The sequence below is a fragment of the Patella vulgata genome, chromosome 1 (genome assembly GCF_932274485.2).
Source record: "Patella vulgata chromosome 1, xgPatVulg1.2, whole genome shotgun sequence".
NCBI lineage: Eukaryota > Metazoa > Mollusca > Gastropoda > Patellidae > Patella > Patella vulgata.
The window spans coordinates 68,295,203-68,317,429 of NC_065879.2; the positions used below are offsets into that span (position 1 = coordinate 68,295,203).

General features: G+C 36.7%; 1 protein-coding gene and 1 long non-coding RNA gene across 3 annotated transcripts; both read left to right on the top strand.

Moving 5' to 3' along the window:
* Nucleotides 1-1,767: 1,767 nt before the first annotated feature.
* LOC130014303 (uncharacterized) lies at nt 1,768-2,758 on the top strand. The gene is made up of 3 exons (XR_008789259.1): nt 1,768-1,895; nt 2,375-2,447; nt 2,569-2,758. It is a non-coding gene; the product is annotated as an uncharacterized LOC130014303 (long non-coding RNA).
* Nucleotides 2,759-9,465: 6,707 nt separating this feature from the next.
* LOC130010324 (solute carrier family 22 member 3-like) lies at nt 9,466-21,046 on the top strand. 2 transcript variants are annotated; one of them, XM_050533733.1, is made up of 11 exons: nt 9,466-9,868; nt 11,464-11,630; nt 12,429-12,659; nt 12,913-13,115; nt 13,519-13,633; nt 14,399-14,616; nt 17,121-17,255; nt 17,577-17,662; nt 18,238-18,358; nt 20,057-20,129; nt 20,541-21,046. In XM_050533733.1, the coding sequence occupies exons 1-11, from the start codon at nt 9,727-9,729 to the stop codon at nt 20,679-20,681; spliced, it is 1,632 nt and encodes a 543-aa protein (XP_050389690.1). In that variant the 5' UTR covers nt 9,466-9,726; the 3' UTR covers nt 20,682-21,046. The 2 variants fall into 2 exon arrangements, with proteins under 2 accessions (XP_050389690.1, XP_055959329.1); XM_056103354.1 differs by lacking the exons at nt 14,399-14,616; nt 18,238-18,358; nt 20,057-20,129; nt 20,541-21,046.
* Nucleotides 21,047-22,227: the final 1,181 nt, after the last annotated feature.

Genomic DNA, 22,227 nt, shown 5'->3' on the forward strand with positions numbered 1-22,227 from the left:
TAATACCGTGATAATACTATACAACACCATAGTTAAACAGAGAACCTTGTACGCCTCAGATGTATAGGGTTCACAATTAATACTAAGCAAAAAGCATGTGTTGGAAAAGTAGGACCAGGTAAATTTGAACAAGGTGCAAATTCATACTAGCCAGATCCTCCAACTTAGCCTGTCTTGGAGAATTGGGCATATTTCCGTTACACCTGGAGGCCTACCAACGCATGTTTAGGCTACTTACCACAAGAGACTAATCAATAACAATAACACTACCCCTCCCCCCTCTATTAGCAGCAGCCCACAACGGAGACGTATACCTGTTTAATACTAACCCAAAATTCTGATTGACCCTCTCTATCATCTCTATAATTAACCAATTTAAAATTGATAAAAGGTATTTTAGGGACCAAGAGACACCTTAAAAAGCTCTAGAGAACATTTAAAAGTCACTACACCCAGCTGTGTAGTTTGGAAAACCAGAAATTAACTTTACTTCCAAACCAACCATTGATGGTGTGCTTGGCTATCTTAATGTAGTTAGAATGAAAGACCACAAAATTGTTCTAACATATCTTCAATTAGGCACTCATAACGTAGAAATAAAGAGACGTCGGTACAAAAACATCCCAGTAGGGCAACGTCTTTGTGCAATGTGCTCATCTCAAGTCAGAGACGATGAGGAGCATTTTCCAATGAAATGCGGTAAATATGACAATCTACGCAACTCCTGCTTATACCCAGCAATACCCCAGCAATTCCACTGACTTTTTCAATGCTATTCAATCCCCCTATATTAATCTCAAAAGCTGTTGCAGCCTTTAAGGAGAGAATCGGAAAATCCTTTAATTATGAACTACTGTGTAAATAAATATGTAAACATATTGTATGTTTATTCGATTTTAATAGCCCCTAATAGTACGTGTACATATAATATATCATTTTAATAATCATTGTATATGTTCATGTATTTAATGTCTTGTTTGTATTGGGGTGTTTCGATACAATCAAATCTTATGTTATCTTATGGTCCTATCTGTTATATATTTATAAGGTAAATACTCAATAGAAAAGGGGGCTCCAAAGGTATAGTTGGTGGCCATTTTGAATTTATGCAAATTAGACCCCTTTTCCCGGTCTGGAAATCAGAGAACTTTTGATGTATTGTAAAGTATGATCTAACAAACACAACAGTACCAAGAACCCGTCTGTTGTAATTTGTTCTAGGTAAACTCTTACTTTGACTCGACTAAAAACTGTTTATAGGTAACAAAGTCTTTAACTGTATTATCGTTTTATTTTTGTCTGTGCTTTAGACGATAACGAGACTGCTTCAATATCGGCCACCATATTTTCGTTGATTGGTAAACTGGGTATTTCTGGTTCTTTTAATGTTATATTCATCTACACACCGGAAGTCTTCCCCACCAACGTAAGGTACGAGAACATAATATATTTACCAATAATACTTCATTTACACCAATCGAAGAAAACAACCGATACGAAACCGAGCCAAACCCCACGTTATGTGTTATACTTTTGGTTTGCAAGACAGAGGGCCTGGCAAGAGTCAATGTATAGTCGTTCGGGTAGGACGTAAAACCGAGGTACACATTGGTTTGCATTTAAAGAATCCCTTGGCAGTTGGAATTGGATATCAGAACATGGTATGGCGTATGTCGTCTTCATTGGAGCAGAACAGTAGGACGTTAAACCCCATTTCATTTCATTTATTTCTAAAATACCTGACATATTATATTATTATATTTCAGCAGTATGAGCATGTTAGCAATACACAATCCCAAATACAAACTATTTCGTTATTAATTAACAAGTTAACATTCCGCCAGCTATGATGGTAACTGACAGAATTGTAATTAAACAAATCAGAAGAATGAAAGGTGAAACGAATTGTTCTTCTAGGTTTGCCGAAACTATTCAACACTACACTCAACAATCTGACTTATTAAAACGCAAATCGTATTTCGTTTCATTTTAATATTTCAATGGGATGATCTTTCAAATCGAGCTTTAAGACGAGTGTGCAATGAATTATGGGAATTGTCAATGGCACAGAAAATAACAAAATAAAATATAGAATCTGCTAGAGTTGTTAATAATTATGTAATTGTAAGATTAAACAATTGTATGGCGTCTGATGGTAATACTCAATAGCTTTGATCTCTAGATAGAACATATGTTGAGAATCAAACGAAACATTAAAGACCCAAAAATGTTCCACAGTTTTGATTAATAATATTACAACCCCAAAAACTTATTTTCATCCTTGCAGCTGGATTGTACGCGTAGTAACGTGCATGTGTGTTATCCTGTGTGCACTTCTTTCTTTGTTAAGCGTACTCATAATTTTTCTCTCCAGGAATATATCATTTGGGACAGCCTCGACCACTGCCAGGATCGGTGGAATGTTGGCACCATTTTCCAGTCTTTTGGTAAGATACTTTATTATGAAAGGGTTTTAAAATATCTACATACAATTAAATGTAGCTAAAAACGTTTTACATTACTCTTCCGTGTATTTATCTATTAATTTAATGCCATTTTACATTTCAGGCTGCAAATCTACTGTGGGCACCGGGAGCTATATTTGGAGCATGTTGTTTAATCGTGACAATTACCATTTTATATTTACCAGAAACGATGGGCAAGGAATTGCCACAAACCATGGAGGATCTTAATAAACTTTATGATAAATAGCAGGGCAATGCATAAACTTTATGATAAATAGGGAGGACCATGGATGATTTTCACGACCTTTGATTATCAAAAAAAAGACCATTGATGATCTTAATAAACTTTGTGATAAATAAAAGTATCGTGGGTTGTCTTAATAAACTTTATGATAAACAGCAGGATCATTACTGATCTTTACGAACTTTAGTATAAATAGCCATTCGTGATCTTAATAAACTTTATGTTACCCCGTGAGGACTGTAGAGGACGACGGTTGATATGCACATATTAAACAGGCATTATGGAGGAGCTATTGCAGGTCTTTCGTAAGCATTATAGAAGGAGCCCGACTAATCACCGGAATTCATTTACAATCACCGGAATTCACTTCGAAAAACTCCGATTCCTCCCATAAAACCAATTTATTTTAAATGCATAAATACATTATAATATAACGAATAACTATTTTGATCTCTTCACAAGGGCTGTAGGTGTATTTATTTGAAAGACTATCGGAATTCATTTCAAATATATGCATCATGAGTATGATAACGTAGGGCGCGTCGAATTACCCTATTACTCCAAAACAACACCCAGTAACTCCAAAAATGTTGACTGTGGAAACACAAAATAACAATTTAGTTGAGTTCTTTTATTGTGTTGTCACCTTTTACAATGACAATATTTAATATGATTCGTAAATCCGATATTTTGATCATTAAAGGGAGATTGCTCGACATATGTGGAGAAAATCTTGTAACTCGTCAAATTTTAGATGTTTTAAAACAGTTATGTGTAGAACCTATTTGTAATTCCTCAAAAAGCCCCTTTCATCAGCATTTCAGTCCTAATTTTAATTTACAATATTATTTGACCAAATCCATACAACGGAATTCATTTACGATCACCGGAATTCACTTTGAAGATATCAGAACTCGCCCGTAAAATCTTCCTATTTACTTATATTTTCCATTAATATTAATATTGAATTACTTTAAAAAACATAAAATCACCGGAATTCACATTGAAAACATATAAACACCGGAATTCACTTTCAACATATCGGAATTCACACTGAAGACCTTCGTATTTACTAATGTTTTACATTAATAATAAATTACTTTAAATCACCGGGATTCACTTTGAAAACATATATACACATCGGAATTCACTTTCAACATATCGGAAATCGCACATAAGACCTTTGTATTTACTAATATTTTACATTAATAATAAATTACTTTTAAACACCGGAATTCACATTGAAAACATATAAACACCGGAATTCACTTTCAAAATATCTGAATTCGCACTTCAGACCTTCGTACTTACTAATATTTTACACTAATAATAAATTGATTTAAAACACCGGAATTCACTTACAAAATATCTGAATTTGCACTTAAGACCTTTGCATTTACTAATATTTTACATTAATAAATTACTTTATAACATCGAAATTAACTTTGAGAAAATCGGAATTCGCCCCAAGACAATTGTATTTTCCATTAATATTAATACTAGAATGTATCTGCTGTAAAACGATATTTCCAGAGAGTCAACTCGGGGAAACTAATATAATAAGAACACAGAGGTAATCGATGTAAATTGTCAAACCGAACATTTCTTGAATGTGGAGCAAAACGTTCTCAGTGTAGATAAGCTAAGCTTATTCGAAAATTAACTTGGTAATAAGCCAATCAAATAAAGTCTCATCAATAATGGTTTGGATGTTTTCATAGTTAATCCGTTGTAGCATGAAGCAGTCCAGATTAAATAAAGTGTAAAGCGTAATTGTGAGTTGACTTTCAAGTTTCAAGTTGTGCCACTAACGAAACGTAAAAACACTGGGGTCACACAATTTCGGCTTAATCCTTACTGATTATTCCATCAACACTGACGTGTTTAGTAGTTATTTCAATTATTAATTTGCAGTGGATATGAAGTTCAGATTTATGTTTAACTTGTTTGTTGACAGGGTCCCTTTGTTGATTGTCTCTAATCATAGCTATAATATTAAATTGTTTATTGCACTACATGTATTATATACCATAATATATTTAATGCATATAATAACTGTTTTAATAAACCATTAATCAATCTCTAATTACAATACATTACAACGAAAGTATACATTTATTTTTTGTCAACAAAAATCACATGCGCGAGTTATCTCCCGTGAACCTCCGATTTGGGCACAAAGCAGCGAGGCTTCTTCATTTCATCTGAATTGTTATTTTGTGTTTCCACAGTTAACATTTTTTGAGTAAGTGGGTGTTATTTTGGAGTTATTGTGTAATTCGACGCAAATTGTTATTTTGTGTTATTTTGGAGTTAGGCCTATTGGGTAATTCGACGCACCCCGACGTGCCCTATGCTATCATAATCATGATGCATATATATTGAAATGAATTCCGGTAGTGTAGCACCATGGGCCTTTCGTCAAACGTGGAGAGCGGGTGACCCTAACAAGTCGCCACATCCTATGTATGACCCATGCATCTTTTCTTACTACATATTTTAGTAGCCTTGTGATCGTCTAGAATTAGTCTCTAGCTGTCTTTGCTTCTGCTTCAAGTTGTGTATTTACTTCTTACTGTTTTCTTAAGACGTTTGTCTTACCAGGAATAACAATGAAATAGTTCGTTTTAAATATCATAGCTGCTTACATATGGTACAATGCATAATAGAATAAAGTCATCATCTCAAACCTCACCCAGCCAGACTCGCTGGGCGAATCTGCTGATAGCAATTGCTACATCTGTTCCCTTCTGGAATCAAGCTGCTGTCTGACGATTGCTCACAAATATGATAGTTTTGTAGCTTGGGTTTTGGACCTTCAATTATCTAATTGGTCAAATATGAGGTAAATAATTAGAGAGATTGGTTAATTGAGCCAAATGACGTCGAAACCCACCCTTATATGGTAATGGAAATTTACTGAAGAAACTTCCCATGAGATATCTGTTATCAACCTAGAATTGAATGTAACCATCTGTCACTCATTCGCTAACTTGAGTACAAATATGTGAATCTACTAACTTGCCAGAAATATTAATTAATACAATATAAAAATATCATTAATTATAAGAGCAAAAATTCTAGCAATATTAATACAGTAGTCTTTCAAATAAATACACTTACAGCGCCTTCATCTGGCCTGTGGAGAGATCAAAATAGTTATTCGTTATATTATAATGTATTATACATTTAAAATAAATTAAAATTAGTTTTGTGGAAGGAATCGGGGATTTTCGAAGTGAATTACGGTGATTGTAAATGAATTCCGGTGATTAGTCTACCCGTTATGGAAGCGCCAAATCTGCCTGTTGCAATATTATGTAAACGTACTCTCACTGAATTTGCTCCAATTCGACGATTGCTTTGGAGAAGAGTGCTGATCTTTGTATCAAGCTTTTTATCAGATATTTCCGAAAATTCTAGAGATGCCACAGAATGCTCTCGGAAACTGGTATGATAGGCTGAACTTTAAAGTATGATGGCATTGCTATTCAAAGGTTGTTGCGCTGGGAATATCACTTGTAAATGAATAATCGGTCATGAACTAAGCAGAGAAAAGTGTTATGTAGGATAATGCTCGACATATCACAGTGCCATGTGAAATGGCAGTAATTGTACACATCAATGATTTTAAGATCACACCTCATGTTGATCATAATGAGTGTCTGTCTTTCTGTTTTTCCCTATCATATTATTAAAAATGAAAATGTTTTTTAAAAAAATATTAATAATAATATTAGTAGCATGGTATGTATAAAATTGTGCTACGCTATTGTTGAGTCCGATGCTGCAGGGACTATTATTAAAACTAGTGTAAAAATTCTCCACGCATGACACAATTGGCTTGCGCAATTGTATTTTACAGTGCCTTTGGTTTCTGTTCGAGGACGTGCAGCTTTGAAAGGAGTAGACTGGACCTCAAATAGAATTAAGAATAATAAATAATTCAGTCAACATGTAGACTTCCCCCGACCTAGCTAAAAAGATTTTTCTGTGCCCCCCCCACCCCAGTCGCCCGACGAATGCGGGAACGTACACCGCTGTGGAAAAACTGGCATCTGACTTTTCGGCTCCGGGAAATTTTAAACCTCTGGCATCAGCGATAAACTTCATGATAAATAGGGTATCCATGAATGGCTTAATAAACACTTTATGATATATTATGGAACCATTGATGACCTCAATAAACTTTTAATAACTAAAAGTACCATGGATGATCTCAATAAACGTTATGGTAAATTGTCTGATCATTGGTGATCTGAAGGAATTAAAAATTATCGACGATAAACACAATCACATAGAAATGCAATGGTAACCACTTTTTGAAGTGGTGAAATGTTTATCATTTACATGAAAAGTTTACAAACGTCCCCGCACTCCATGCGTAACAAATGACATCGTCATGACAGTTCTCTATAAGCCCAGTTTTAGTACAATACAGTTGGGGGACTGGATATCATATCACTTGCAATTTAGGATTTGGGATAAAAAATATTCTGGTCTTCGCTTGGAAAGATACCCCCTATTTTTCATAACATATACAGCGGACATTGTCATCTTGTTATCCAATATTATGTTTGTGGTTGACTCCATCATGAATCGGCTCAACTGTAATTTCTTCACAAAGCCTAAATTGTTTGAATATGGGAGCTTCTAACGTGTGATCGATGGTAGATGTTTAGCCTAACTCTCTCGTAATTACATATTAAATTTGTCCTGGTTGTCTCCAATACCTGCGTAATGAGTTGTTCTAACCTGTCGGGCGATAGAAGTATTTCGTAAATTATGTTCTCAAGGGTATACAGAAAGACAGATTATTCTAGTTGGCCTGAAAATAGGTCTGCTGTGAGGGAGAAATTAGTGCAGCAAAAATGACCACACAAGGATTTAGTTCTAATGGTTTATACAATCTAATATAAAAACCTTGAAAGTATACATATACAAACAATGGACATACCTATATGAGCAATCATATACAAGTACTTAAATACAGTTTGAAATAATACATCATTAGATTTAAAAACTGGTAACCGGTTTTCTCTTTACAATGATGATAATATACTACTTCTTGATAACCTGTATGAAATATACAACTGATCATATACTACTTCTTTATAACCTGTATGAAATATACATGTTACATAAACTTGTACTCTTAATTACGGTAAACCAAATTCTTAAATGACACAATAACACAATTTTACCCTGAAGAGGTTAAGTACGTATAAACGTCCGTAATAAAATAAAAAATAGAAAGGGTAATAAATGTATAATTAACTAGTGTAATAGTACTGCTTGTATGTGATGCATTTGTAGAATGCAATTAATTAAAACCCAGATGAAATTTTAATTTTTATAAAGACTTTATGAAAACCGCAAATTTAAACAAAGACAAAAGAAAGATAAAAAAACTAAAAGTTAACACATACCTATTAAGTGCAAAATATTAAAAACTGCAATCAATTCTATATCAGTACCACACAATTCAGTTGAAGAGGATTCAAGTATTACAAACTATCAAACTAAATAAACACAAAACTTGATGATGCAACAAGTTTAAGACATCTTAAGAGGCCGTTGAACACTTCAGAGTATCGGAGCATCTGACATGTGTCCTTTTCCTATAATCCCGTTTGACACAAACGTGTAATCTACATCTATTAGAACCAGGAGAGGTTTCGAAAATAAGTCCTTGTAATTGTAGTAGAGGCTGCCAGTGTGGGGTAGATTTTTGATAGCAGCGTGATTGCCATCCAGGGCCCCAATGATGTGTGTGTGTTGGGGGGGGGGGGCAATCTGCTCAAACTGATTAGCTAAGTCTGTCCAGGCCTCAGGGATCACAGACATCCTGAACACCTCATCTTTGTACCTTTGAACAATTGCCTGGCACACTTCTTAAACCATCTCTGAGATTCTGGACACAGCACACCTGAAGGAATACGCAAGGGACAGATAGTTTTCCCCAAGAGCAATGTGTCTCACTGCCATTGCCAGTTTCAGCCAAGGTAAGAGGGGTTGCCTGAAACTGATGAGGTAAGCTTGGGCTACCCTCTGGAAGACCTCATTGAAGAGTTGTGGTACTAAGCCTGTGTAGTTTTGGAACGCTACTGGGTCCTCCAGCCTCAATTTGTTGGGGTTGTGGTTGGTGTGGCCGCCGCTCGTCTTCTTCTTCTATGGCGATAATGTAAGCATACACTGCAAATGTCACGTTGCCATCACTCAACTCCTGCCATCATCAATGATTGTAGGTTGTGATGTTCACTCTGTAGAAGTTCAGGAAACAATGAAATCCATGGTCAGTCGGGCTGTATATTATTATATACCTGTCGGGGTCCAACAGTAGCTCAAATCGCCCAATCGTGAAAGACATCGTAACAACAATCTATCCTATCGCAACAGAGTGCATAGATTCCTGATGATCGTATCTGAGAGTATCTGCGCGTACTAGAGCCTCCAAAATTGGGGACCCCGATCGTTGGGCAATCCTGTCAGAACGTAAACACAAATTCCACGATCAGCTAAGAATGACCATTCGCCGCGCTTGGAACAGAGGGAACCTAGCATTACATATTATATATGATTATGTAAGAATTGTGCTGATTGATTAATTGAGGTTATGATTATTTAAGGTTACTAAATATAAAGTATTATAATTAGGCTAAATGCATATGTTGTAGATTAGGAGAAACTTCAAACTTAAAAGATCACAAAGGTTAAGACAATTTATGAGCAGTCAGAGCGAAGTGTGAGCGAGAATAGAGACATTTTAGTGGGTTTTTTTTGTATTATTATTTTTTTGTTTGCCAATACCAGGCGAACGTCCGAATCGTAGAAATAAAACGTCCATTACAAGACGGCTTGTCTGCTTGTAGAGTCTTTGAATTGTTTTATTCATTTATGGGAGTTCGACATCCATTCCTGTTCTGACTTCATTAGACACTCATCGTTTCGGCACTTATGAATCGGCGAGCATTAAACAAATATCCGAGAGAAGGCGAAGCTGTGTAATTGGGCGTCATGAAGGATATGCGTGATATAGATGTGGATGAAATACTGGTGGCCCTGGGAAGTCGAGGGAAATACCAAATGTGGATGTACTTCTTATCCACATTAACGTTTATTACCGACGCTTTTCATGAACTTAGTATAGTCTTTATAGGTAAGATGATAATACATAATGTCCTAGAATTTTAATGTTTTAGACCCCACTTGTGAAACCTGGAATAAGCGTCAGAGTTGAAATTAATTTTATTCGAAATCTGCACGATTTGTCTTTCTTACATGTAGCTCAACTAGATAACTAACAAAACAGATAAAGTGAACAATATTAGATGTTACCATATTTATTTTATAAGACCTACCTGTAATGCCCCTAGATTTTGTGTTTTAACAAAATACTTTATAGGTTTCGTTTGCTACAGTTACGTTCTAAGGCTTTCCCAATCGCTGATGATGGCCATATTTTCGCGGTCGTTGGCTTAATTCACACAAATACAGCCAAGTTCCATAGCAAAGTTTTTATACGCCCACATTTTCATGTGGACGTATATTGTCGTCGCCCCTGTCCGTCCGTCCACAATTGTTTTTGGACACTCTACAGGTCACAATTTCAGTTCCTTTCGATATTGGCATGTATCGGAACGTAACTTCATGGATTATGGCCCCTGATTGTACGAAAAATCACGTTTTTAGCTTGTGGACCCTATAGAGGTCACTATTTTTATCCGATTTTGTTTAAACTGGAAATGTAAGTTTATAACCCAAAGATCTCGGTTCCTTTCGATATTCGTGCATATTGGACAGTAACTTCCTGAATTATGGCCCCTGATTGTACGAAAAAAGCGTTTTTAGCTTGTGGACCCTATAGAGGTCATAATTTTTATCCGATTTAAAAAACCGTTTTAGTATATCACCGTTACACCCTAATGGTGGTTGAGTTCAAATTTCGTGAAAATCGGCCCAAATCTGACAGACAAAATTGCCCGTCCCTCGTTCTCAAATAGCGTAAAAATATGGTATATCAAGGTTGTGGACCCTCTAGAGGTCACAATTTTCTTCTGATTTTGATGAAACTTGAAATGTAAGTTTATAATCCAAAGATCTCGGTTCCTTTCGATATGTACAAAAAATCACGTTTTAGCTTGCCGTCCATGTAGAGGTCACAATTTTTATCAGATTTAAAAAAAAACATGTGAATATATCACCATTACACACTAAGATCTTGGTTCCTTTTGATAATCGCGTATATCCGAACGTAACTTCCTGGATTATGGCTCTTGATTGTTCGAAAAACCGCATTTTTAGCTTGCGGATTCTCTAGAGGTCACAATTTTTTTTCCGATTTTAAAAACAATTTAAATAGTTCACCATTCCCCCATAATGAAGGTTGTATTAGAATTTCGGGAAAATCGAAATGAAACTGCCCGACAAAATGGCCGCTCTTTGTACGCAAATTGTGTAAAAGTATGCAATACGAAGGTTGTGAACCCTCTAGAGGTCACAATTTTTATCATATTCTGATGAAACTTAAAACATATCTTTATATCCCAAAGATCTAAGTCCCTTTTGATATTTGTGCATTTCAGACCATAACTTTTGGATTATTGCCCCTGATTGTACAAAAAAATCACGTTTGGTTTTAGCTTGTTCTCTATCCATTTCTTGCCAAATGTGGGCGTATCCTGCCTAGCAGCCGCTGGTCTATGAAGTGTAAGCGCATTGCACGCTTTTTAAATCTGATTCCTATATCAACAGGTCAAACCAATCCACAGAAATGTGCAGCCCCACCTGATCTACCCGCCAACCAAACAGATAAGATATTTGATAAATGTTCTATTTTAAGTCAGAATCAAACTAACGCCTCTTCCTGTATCTATGGTTACCAGTATGAATATCCCCCGGATTTTTCCTTTGTCTCTGACGTAAGAATGAATTTATTATTATATTTGAAATGGATTATATATATATAAAAAAACATTCCCAAGTGACATTTTATAAGAGTGTAAATGGGCGGGGTGCATGCAAAGTTAATCCAGGTATTCTATGCAATCATATAAAACTATCTAATCTTCGATTGGATGCCATATTGATACCTTATCTTGCTCGATGCAGTCCAAATTGTCCCTTTTTTTAACTGCAACTAATGGTTGTCATAAGACAATAATGATTGCATCAGTGTAAAAGACCATACTGTTCCGATCCGACTGGGTCACTGAAGACGAGGGCTTGATAAATGACCTACATCGTTAACTTCTGTGTCGGAGATCAACACGAATCTGTTAACCTTGATCCTGAAAATGTGTATTACTTGTATCTAGCAAGGACATCTATTTTGGTGTTTAGGCGACATTTTAAAGCATATCTAACGACTGCAGACTAAAATACCGAAATTTTAATTTTTTTGAGTACGTGTACAATGCGATAGGAAGAATTTTCTCGAATTACAACACACAACGAATTTTGAGTGCCAATCTGTACACGGAACCTCGAGTTTCGTCCTACTCCAACGACTAAACCCACAGACATGTAGTTGCAGGTAGGCAGGCAAACAAATACCTTATACCATTGCAATGTCCCGGTAATTACAAATGTTATGAAGAATTATTAATGAAGAGTTTGTTACGCTTTCCAGGCAGCTTTTCCCCACTCCCCAAAATTCTTTATTATAGAACCATTTATGTGGATAATTCTATAATAGCTGATAATTCCCTTTTTTCCAGTTTGATTTAGTATGTGGTCAAGCAGCTCTCAGAGATTTATCTCAGACTCTGCTAAATCTTGGTATGGCAGTTGGAGCGTCAACCCTGACGTTAGCATCTGATAAATATGGTAGGAAACCTGTATGTGTATTGAGTCATCTGGGATGTCTTGCTACAGGTATTGGTGCTTCGTTTGCTCCAAACTATGCTGTGTTCATGGCGATGAGATTTTTGGATGGAATATTCCAACAGGTAAATTATTATGCTTATTCAATAATTGTAATCAGTTTGTAAAAGTGTTACTCTATAATTTTGGTAACCAGCATTCACAAAGTACTGTTGGCTGGCGTATCATTGGATTTAAACCACTGGAATGGTCAATCTGGTTGTGACCTTTGGCCCTGGGTTTATCTTCTACCATATTCAGACCAAATCGTCGCTATGAATACTGATGAGTGGTGTGTGCTTTATATCACTTTCCATTTTTATGGTTTATTATTTACAGGGAAGTGTATTAACTGCAGTAACCTACGCCATTGAATTATTTCCTAAAGAGAAGCGACGATATATTGGATTCTATGGTCAGGTGACTTGGAGTATATATGTTATGTGCATAGCACCTATTGCTTATTTTACTCGTATGTACACCTGGAGAACCGTCTCCCTAGTTTTAGTCAGCTTTTCTCTATATTCTCTAATACAATATTGGTAAGTTTTTTGTTTTTTTATATATACACTATTGGTGAATTGTCTCCCTCTTTATGGATTAAGACTACAAATCCTCACCCCGTCGATTTCAATGTTATTTCATGTGACATTTATTGGCCTATAGCATATTTTTGATGGCGATCCTAATCTTTATAACCACAAAGTCCCGACATGCCACAAAAATCCGATACAAATATTGAAGGGCGTGGACTGTCTTGATTTCTTTCTACTTCCGGTAATAATAGGAGATTATTCCCCCATTCATATCTGCTATAATGTCTGATCACTCCGACTCACATTTCAAACCACTGACTTCAATTAGTTGTCTCCGGTGTCAATATCAATGACTACTAATACAATAATAATGATGGTGTATTTAGAAATAATCTCCCCAATTTTCAAGGATAACAGACGAATCTATAAGATGGCTGGTGGCCAACAACAGATTGGAAGAAACGGTCAAGGTGGTTAAGAGAGCCGCGAGAATTAACGGTGTTAATGTTAAAGAACCACTGAAGGTAGATTTACGTAGAAATAAATTTATGAATTATACTCTTTAAAATTTACAATAACTTAGCGTGCGGATTCTATGAGGCTATTCTAAGTGACGAAAAGTTGCTGTTCTGACCGAATGTTCTGATAGAATTTGAACGTGCACTTTGCTCTAATCGGAGTTTGTGAAATTCTTTATTAGGGAAAGGGGTCAATTTGGTTTCTGCCGCCTAAGCCCGTAGTTGGATAATGTATCATCATCACTGTCGGCCCAAATTTTGTTAATGTATTTTCTTCCGCATCAAACATAGTCTTAGAGTTATGGGCCCTTTCCACACGTTTTTAAGACGCAATACACCACAGCCGCCTTTCTCAGTCCTAAAGTACATTAGCAACCATCGGCATAGAGAGATTGGTTTTACATAGGCTAAGCCTGTTCCCCAATCCTATTCAGACAACCAGAACAAAAATATTGTTTATAAAAAAAAACAAACGTCGGCATCAGTATTGTAAAATTAATTAAGGATGTTCACTCCCGCTTAGATCCAATCAACAGCAAAGACTGGCAACTTTCTGACTGGATTGTTGCATTAATTATTTGTCTTGATCGTCTCGTGTAATTTGAAAGTAAAAATACCGGACATGTTCTATATTAGTATGTTAACTGACCATGAGATGGTTGGTGCTGAGAATGTAGTTTAAAAACGATAGAATACTCTAACCTGTATTCCATGTACAGACAAAGCGGCTATTGGGCGTATGTTTCACTGCCTGGCAACTCTTGTTTTTAGTTAATCTACCAGAACGAGTTGTTACCTGTTGATTCTGATAAACCAACCGATAAACTACTGGCTAAAACATTAGATTCTGGTGAAGACGGGAAGGGACAGGAGAAAACGTTAGACGCTGCATTGGGGACCCAAGCCGTTCATGTAGAAAAATACACACTATTAGATATATTTAAAAATAAACGTCTGACAATAACCTTGATTATAATATGGTTCGCGTGGTAAGTTTATTTTCAACTGATAATTTATGTATTCTTAGTATTATGTGTTATTCAAATATAAAATATAAAAGGGGAGCTTAGTTGATTATTATAAGACATGGTATAACATTATTTACTGACTGTGTCAACAAAAAGTCACAATCATAGCAAAAACCAGCGATATTAAGGCGTGTAATAGCCTTACTAATGGCAATACTGCCAGCCAGCATCGTCATCTTAGAACTATACATCTTCATCATGCCGCCATACTAAAAAAATGTAAATAGTTGCATTTTATCTATATATACTATTCAAAAAAAGTAGGGGATATTTGATTTTTAAGTGTTATTAAAGTCACCTAATGAAACTGACGAAGAAACAAATGACAAAATAAAATGAAGTTCACATTCTTCGATTTATTCCAAATGATCGTTAGACTAAGTAAGGCACAGACTGACCATTATAAGGGTAAAATGATACCCGGGGTCAAACAGCAAAGTTACCACAGCATCACAAGTCAGTAACGGGTAAATCCTCCTCTGTTTGCCAAACAAGCATTGATCCGACGTGGCATACTCCTAATGAGACGTCTAAGGTCATTTTGGTCCAGATTGTCCCATTCCTGTTGCAACGCAGCAGCAAGTTCTTGGACATTGGCAGGACGTTGTTGACGTTGACGTAACCTCTGTCCAAGCATGTCCCAGACATGCTCGATGGGGGAGAGGTCGGGACTCAGTGCTGGCCAAGGTAATGTGGTGATGTTCTGTTGTTGGAGGTAACCTGTAACGATCCTGGCCCTGTGACATCTTGCGTTGTCATCATGGAAGATGAAACGGCGGCCATGACTTCGTGCGAACGGCACAACATGGACTGCCAAGATGTTGTCCCGGTAGTACTGGCCTGTAACACGCCCTGCAACAACATGTAAAGCCGTTCTTCCAGCAACAGTGATGCCTCCCCACACCATAACAGAACCACCCCCAAATCGATCATGTCTGATGACGTTAACGTCTTGGAAGCGCTCGTTTCGACGACGCCACACCCTCCTACGTCTGTCCAAAAAATCAACAGTGAACCTTGACTCATCTGAAAACATCACATTGCTCCAGCGTCGATTATCCCAGTGTTGACGATCCCTACACCAACGACGTCTTGCCTGAATGTGATGATCTCTCAAACAAGGGACCCCTATGCAGTCGATTCCGAATCGTCTGGCCACTCACTCTCACACCAGTGTCTGTTTGAAGACGAGCGCTGATCTGATTTGCTGTGATGACACGATTTCTCAAGGCCAAGGTACGGATAAATCGATCCTGGGCTTGAGTTGTCGCCCTTGGTCGACCTGAGCGTGGTCTGTCCTGTACAGATTGTGTATCACGGTATCTGGACCATAGCCTGCTTATGACAGACTGAGAAACATTCATCGTCCGCGCCACAACCGCCTGTGTTGTGCCGATCTGTAGCATGCCAAGGGCACGTAACCTTTCATTTTGGGTAAGCCGACGCATATCAAAATTTGTTTTCTGGTCACTAAAACAATTAAACTGATGTTTCCACCCTGGAATTCAATGCCACAATGACTGTAACATTCAAAGTCAGAGTCGTGCAAATCTTGGGTTGGACCCCCATGATGATCCCAAGCATCACCTGCATTCCATGCGGTAGCTATTGGTGCGTTTGGGCGTCACATGTAACTGGAAATGTTTCTTCTGTTAGGTTCTATAGTGACTTTTTTCGTAGTCATTTGCATATTTTAGTATTATGCCCCCAAAATCAAATATCCCCTACTTTTTTGGAATAGTATATGTAGGTAATTGCCGCGTATAATTCTCCATAAACACTAGGAATGTCAAGTTGGCAAGATGGTATTGGCGCACGAACAAGAGGAAAACAAATAAAGCTAATGACCACGATATCGGTGTATAGTTTTTCAAATAGATGTATCTTTCACAAAAAGTAAATGTCGAAATCCAGACCACTGTTCAGATCTTGCCTATAGTTTTATGGCCTCTAGTCAAGTCTTTTTAACAATTGTAAAGTGATAGAACACAACATGTATTCAGCAGCTATTATGCTTATTTTCCCTAATTAAAGTGGTGGTTGATTTGGACTAGGTTTATTTTAAGGTTTTGACTTGGGAAAGATAAGATTTTAACCCTGTTGAATGTTTTCTCAAATTCTAGTGGCTTTGTCAGTTCTATGTGAAACTGAAACCAATTATTTCCAGTTGTAACAAATTGCTAACCAACAGTTTCTATTTGTTATAAGTTGCTAAACACTGGTTTCTATTTCTCATAAGCTGCTAACCAATAGTGTTCATCTGTCAGATGCAGCTAACCAACAGTTCCCAGCTTATGGTTAGAAACTTTTAAACCGACATAATACTTGGTTATAGTGACTCTTGAGGGAACCCAAGGCCATACCATTTATTTTCCTCAGTTATACTGGTTGCAAGTTGATATGCCTTCTTGATTCGTGGATATAATGAGTGTTATACATTTGTGAATGCTGATATTTCATTACAGGTTTACAAACAGTCTGACATATTATGGTATTTTCCTCACATCTTCAAGCCTGGCTGGTAATATATATCTGAATTTCTTCCTAAATGCCCTGGTAGAACTTCCCACTGCATTTATATACTGGTTCACTATTGACAGGTATGGGATGGCTTCTGTAATAATTTGATCGATTTTTGTATTTTATCTAAAGACTTAAGTAAATATGCTGAATCATACCATTGGTGGAATTATTCATAAATAAATTACATCAAACACGAGTCACCTAATGACTTTAAATTCAGTTTTTTTTGCAGCAAACGAATGATTGGGGAAACATTCTCTAGTAGGCTCTAACAATTGGGTACCGAACTGAAAGAAAAATCCCGAACGTTTTTTGGACCTACTTGAACCATGAACATCCTGGCTCTTTACAAGCCAGCCTGCAACCACGCCTCCAACTATATAAATAATATTTTACAGATTTGGGAGAAAAAAGACGGCAATTTCCTTTCATGGAGTCGCTGCATTTGGTCTAATAGGTGCTACAATACTTAGAATGTACGGTGGTAAGTAGATGCATACAGGAAGATGATATACACACGTGGTCTATTAAAATGTAAATGATTTGTCGACAGTGATACAAGCGTTATTGTTCCTTATGACTTTTTATTGAACCCTTCTGTTATTTGAGGGTGTAACGCTTGATTTTCGAGGATGGAAGTTATTTTTCCTGGTTATATTTCTAATAACTGTACTACCGTCACAGTTGAATTAGCCACCCGCGACATATAAACATATCTTCCAAGTTTTCATTAATAAAAAATCCAAGATGGCGACCCCACCAGAAAAATTTACCGGAATTTCAAGAGACACCAGTGTTTGGTAGGTGGTCATTTTTCTATATGAATTATCCTGACTTAATTGATAAATCGAGGATTTGATACAATTCCGCCTCAGAAATATAAATGTTATACATTATGGGTTATACACATTATAGTCTTAGACACAAGAGTGTAATCTTGGTATTTAAATAGTCTATGGTTATTTTAAATGTAATATAATTATTATGTCTAAAATTATTGTAAGTGATAATACTTCTTTAAATGTATTATCGTTTTGAGATCTTCTGTCTCTGTTTTAGATAATAACGAGGCTATTTCAATATCGGCCACCATATTTTCGTTGATTGGTAAATTGGGTATTTCCGGGTCTTTTAATGTTATATTTGTCTACACACCAGAAGTCTTCCCCACGAATGTCAGGTGAGGAAAATAATGCAAGCAATAGCAAGAAATCAGAAATGATAGTTGGATCCAAACAAAATTGTTGACCGTACGAGGATGAGAGTGGCGATGAGGGGCCGATTACATGGTCTCTCTGCCATAAAATAACATTACCTCATGACAAATCCGCTACATGGCCCAACCTTTGCATCAAATTAAAAAAAACATTTGCCACATCAGGTGATTGATATACTTCCACTCAAACACTGCCATACTCAGCGCAAAATTCTGTCCCAAATTATGACTGGTTAACAGTCCGATCAACAACCAGTAGATTACTACGTAAAAAAGTCAATCGGGGTTAACCAGAGCTCAAAATATGTTACCGTAAAGTGTCTGGTGATAACGCTGCTACATTACGCACGAAATGTATTACGGTCAATTAACTAGTGCTTAATAGAATATTGCAGAGAAACGAATTGTGTGATAAACGAGGCTATCCAAAATAGCTACAATGTAAACATTGAGTAATCGCCGCGCAGGTGGTATCTCTTTATCATCTCTTGGACTACACAACTGATCAAAGAGAAGGACTGTCATGTTAAGCTAAGTGATTTTCTACGATCGATCACGAGCGGGCACACATAGCGATCTTCTCAAAGCGTACACCACTCTGCGAGTAAATTAGGTCGATCACGTGACTTGTACAAAATGACGAATCGCCTGAAATGTAAACTTGCTGTGATAGCGGTTTTTTATTTGCTTCTAAAACTCTGGAATCGTGATGTCTAACAGGCAAGGCCTTTCTACCAAAGAATCACCAATCCTTCTTTCGTCAGACTCCACGCTTGGGCAGTGAAGGAAGCCATTTCAGATCATGTGATATCAATGATGTCTCCGATTGGCTTATGAAAATGGTTCGCTTGACAATATAAGCTGGACACGGGCGGACGAGGGGTTATGCCGACGAATCGATCGCCGGCGTAAATATTCGACCGAAAATATCTAACATGCTAGATACGGGCGAATGGTTCGGCGAGCAGAATCGTCGTCGCCGTGAACGAGCACACGGGCGATTTTTTCGAGCGATTTTAAAAATCGGCGTAATCGGGCGAACAAATACGCTCGTCTGCCCTAGGTGTATTACGTATTGTGTTTCAACAAACTGGATAGAAATACGACATAATGTGTTTTTTGATAACATAAATAATTCGTGGATTTTCTTCACAAAAATGGATAAATATTATCGAATACTTAAAGGTAGGCAGTAATAATTGGTACAAATAGAAACGTTTATAAAATTTGTATCGGAGATTTGAGTCAAAGAATTTTCGTTTGAATAGCGAGTTTCAGCGACGGCCAAATTTACCTATGCGAGTATCGATGTTTGCTCCCGATGAATCCAAGGGTAGCCAAGGAAATTTTTTCATTGAAATCAGCACTAACAAACACTGGGATTTTAGAGGTCACCCCGTTATTTCATGAAATCTGCCTTTATTTTACTGTAGTCAGGACCATTTGATTGGACGATGAGAATGGACACGCTTCCTCAAAAACTCAAGTTTTCAGTCTCAATACAGCAATGACTAGAGAGGGATTTCTTTGGCCATTGCTTCAGGAATATGTATTCATAAGGCGGAGGTAAGTCTTCTTAATAACCATTGCCAAGATATCCCAACTTGCTTTCAAAACTTGCAAGAAAGGCCACTATTAACTACTGCCTGTTTTTCTCTCCAGAAATATATCATTTGGAACAGCCTCTACTGTTGCCAGGATCGGTGGAATGTTAGCACCATTTTCTAATCTTTTGGTAAGATGATTTGTTTTTAACTGTTATTACCTGGATACAATTAATGTGTAATACATGTCCATGACAAATCAATTTTATGATTCACATTATCGTTTACAAATTCATTAAGACTAATTTTAATGTCATTTGATAGTAGTATAACTGCAAAACCGGGCGCGGTAGCCCAACGCCCTTTAGCCTATACACCAAATTCTATCCCCAGGACAGCCCTAGTGTAGCCGTCAAGGATGGCGCTAAGAATAGCCCAGGCTCTTGCATGAACTAAAAATAAACCATTATAGTATACAGAGTTGACAACTCATATTGTTTCTCAAAACATTTATTATACATTCAATAGATCAATAGATATGTTTTGGTAATCATTTAAAAACATATTGTCAAATCACGGTACATTTTGTTTTTATTTTTCAGGCTGAAAGTGTACCATGGGCACCCGGGGCTATATTTGGAACATGCTGTTTAATCGTGACAATTACCATTTTATATTTACCAGAAACGATGGGCAAGGAATTACCTCTAACCATGGATGACGTTAATGAACTTTATGACTAATTAAAGACAGTGGTGACTATGGGTGATTTTAATAAACAGTTGGAATTCTAAATAAGAGTAGGAAAATACGCTGTTTTCTGGGCAAAATGTTTCTCATGGCACCATGTATGGCAAACACCCGTCTTCATTAGCCCAACCATTGCAGATATATAGGACATAAACCCCAATTCATTTTATTTTCACATCAAATTTGAACAAAAACCCGTTAAGGACTTTAGCCTCTATCTTGTTCACAGTCTTTTCGGAAAAAGGAGACTCTAGAACATTAAATTTGAAATAAATAATACGGGTGAATAAAAAAATCTTAAGCATGAATAAAGGGGTTGTTTTTATGTATCTGATTGTTATTTTCTAATATAAGTAATTGTTACAAATGAATAAAGGAGTTATTTTTTATTTACCACTATGCTATGGGGCAAGCACTGGGCAAAAATGTCAGGGTATTACTAACTGGAAACCCGTTGTATTATCTGCCAGCTTGACTTAGGGATCGGTTGTTATTTCGTGATCGAATGGTCAGGCGGTTTGAGGAAAATTGAGAGGCGTAAACGTATAACAGAATCTGCAATAAAGAGGCAGAAAAGCAAGTTGGCAGAAGCTAATTCAAGAATTTACTTAAGCCTCAATATGTATGGTAAATGAACAATAAGTAATGACAAATACATTCTGAAAAATGGACCCGCCCTCAATGAAGTTAGGTGACAGTTTATTTATAGTTTGAGGTATCTCCCCGCAAATACAAAGTTGTGAGAGGGATTTGAAAATAGATTAATTGGTTTGAATATGTTATTAGTCCAAATATATCATCAAATAAGTAGTAATTGTATTCCATAGAATTGTGACATGAAAAGGATCCAAAGCCCGCCCCTTCATACATATTTATTCAAAGCAACATACAATGTTGGCTGTTCCAGGTGACCACACTTCAAATCCATCTACAATACCCAGAACCTCTTGTTCTAATCCAAGAATGTGTTGTGTGCGCTGATAGTGTCAGTGAACACAATAGATAAACCAATCCACAGAAGGATTCCCCAAGGACAAAAATTGTCAATAATCCTCATCGTTAAACTGCAATTTAACCTGGATAGGACGCCATAATTACATGGGTATAAAAATGTCAGTTTTGGATTCATGGGACCTTACGTCAATAGTTTATTATATATATGGCAATTTAACTGCAATGACTAGCCATTTTGTTTTTATGCAAATTAGAAAGTCAATAACTGACAATCAGGCTTTGATAACATCGATATTCGTATTGAACACACCAAAATCATTCAGAGAAAGCGAAAATTTGACTAGTCTATATCTTTCAACAGCGGCTTATTCTAGTTGATCTCATATACAAGCATATATCTTAATAGAGTGTTCTTCACTCGAAAGTTTCCACAGAACGCCGAAAAATTATTTATTCAACCAATTATAACAACAGTTAAATACCATGATCATGCTGTGCCAGGTTTAGAGGAAGGGAGGTCCTAGGCTATTCCACTTATGGGGACTCTCCCAATCCCACGACCCCCCGACTAGATGAAGATGAAAA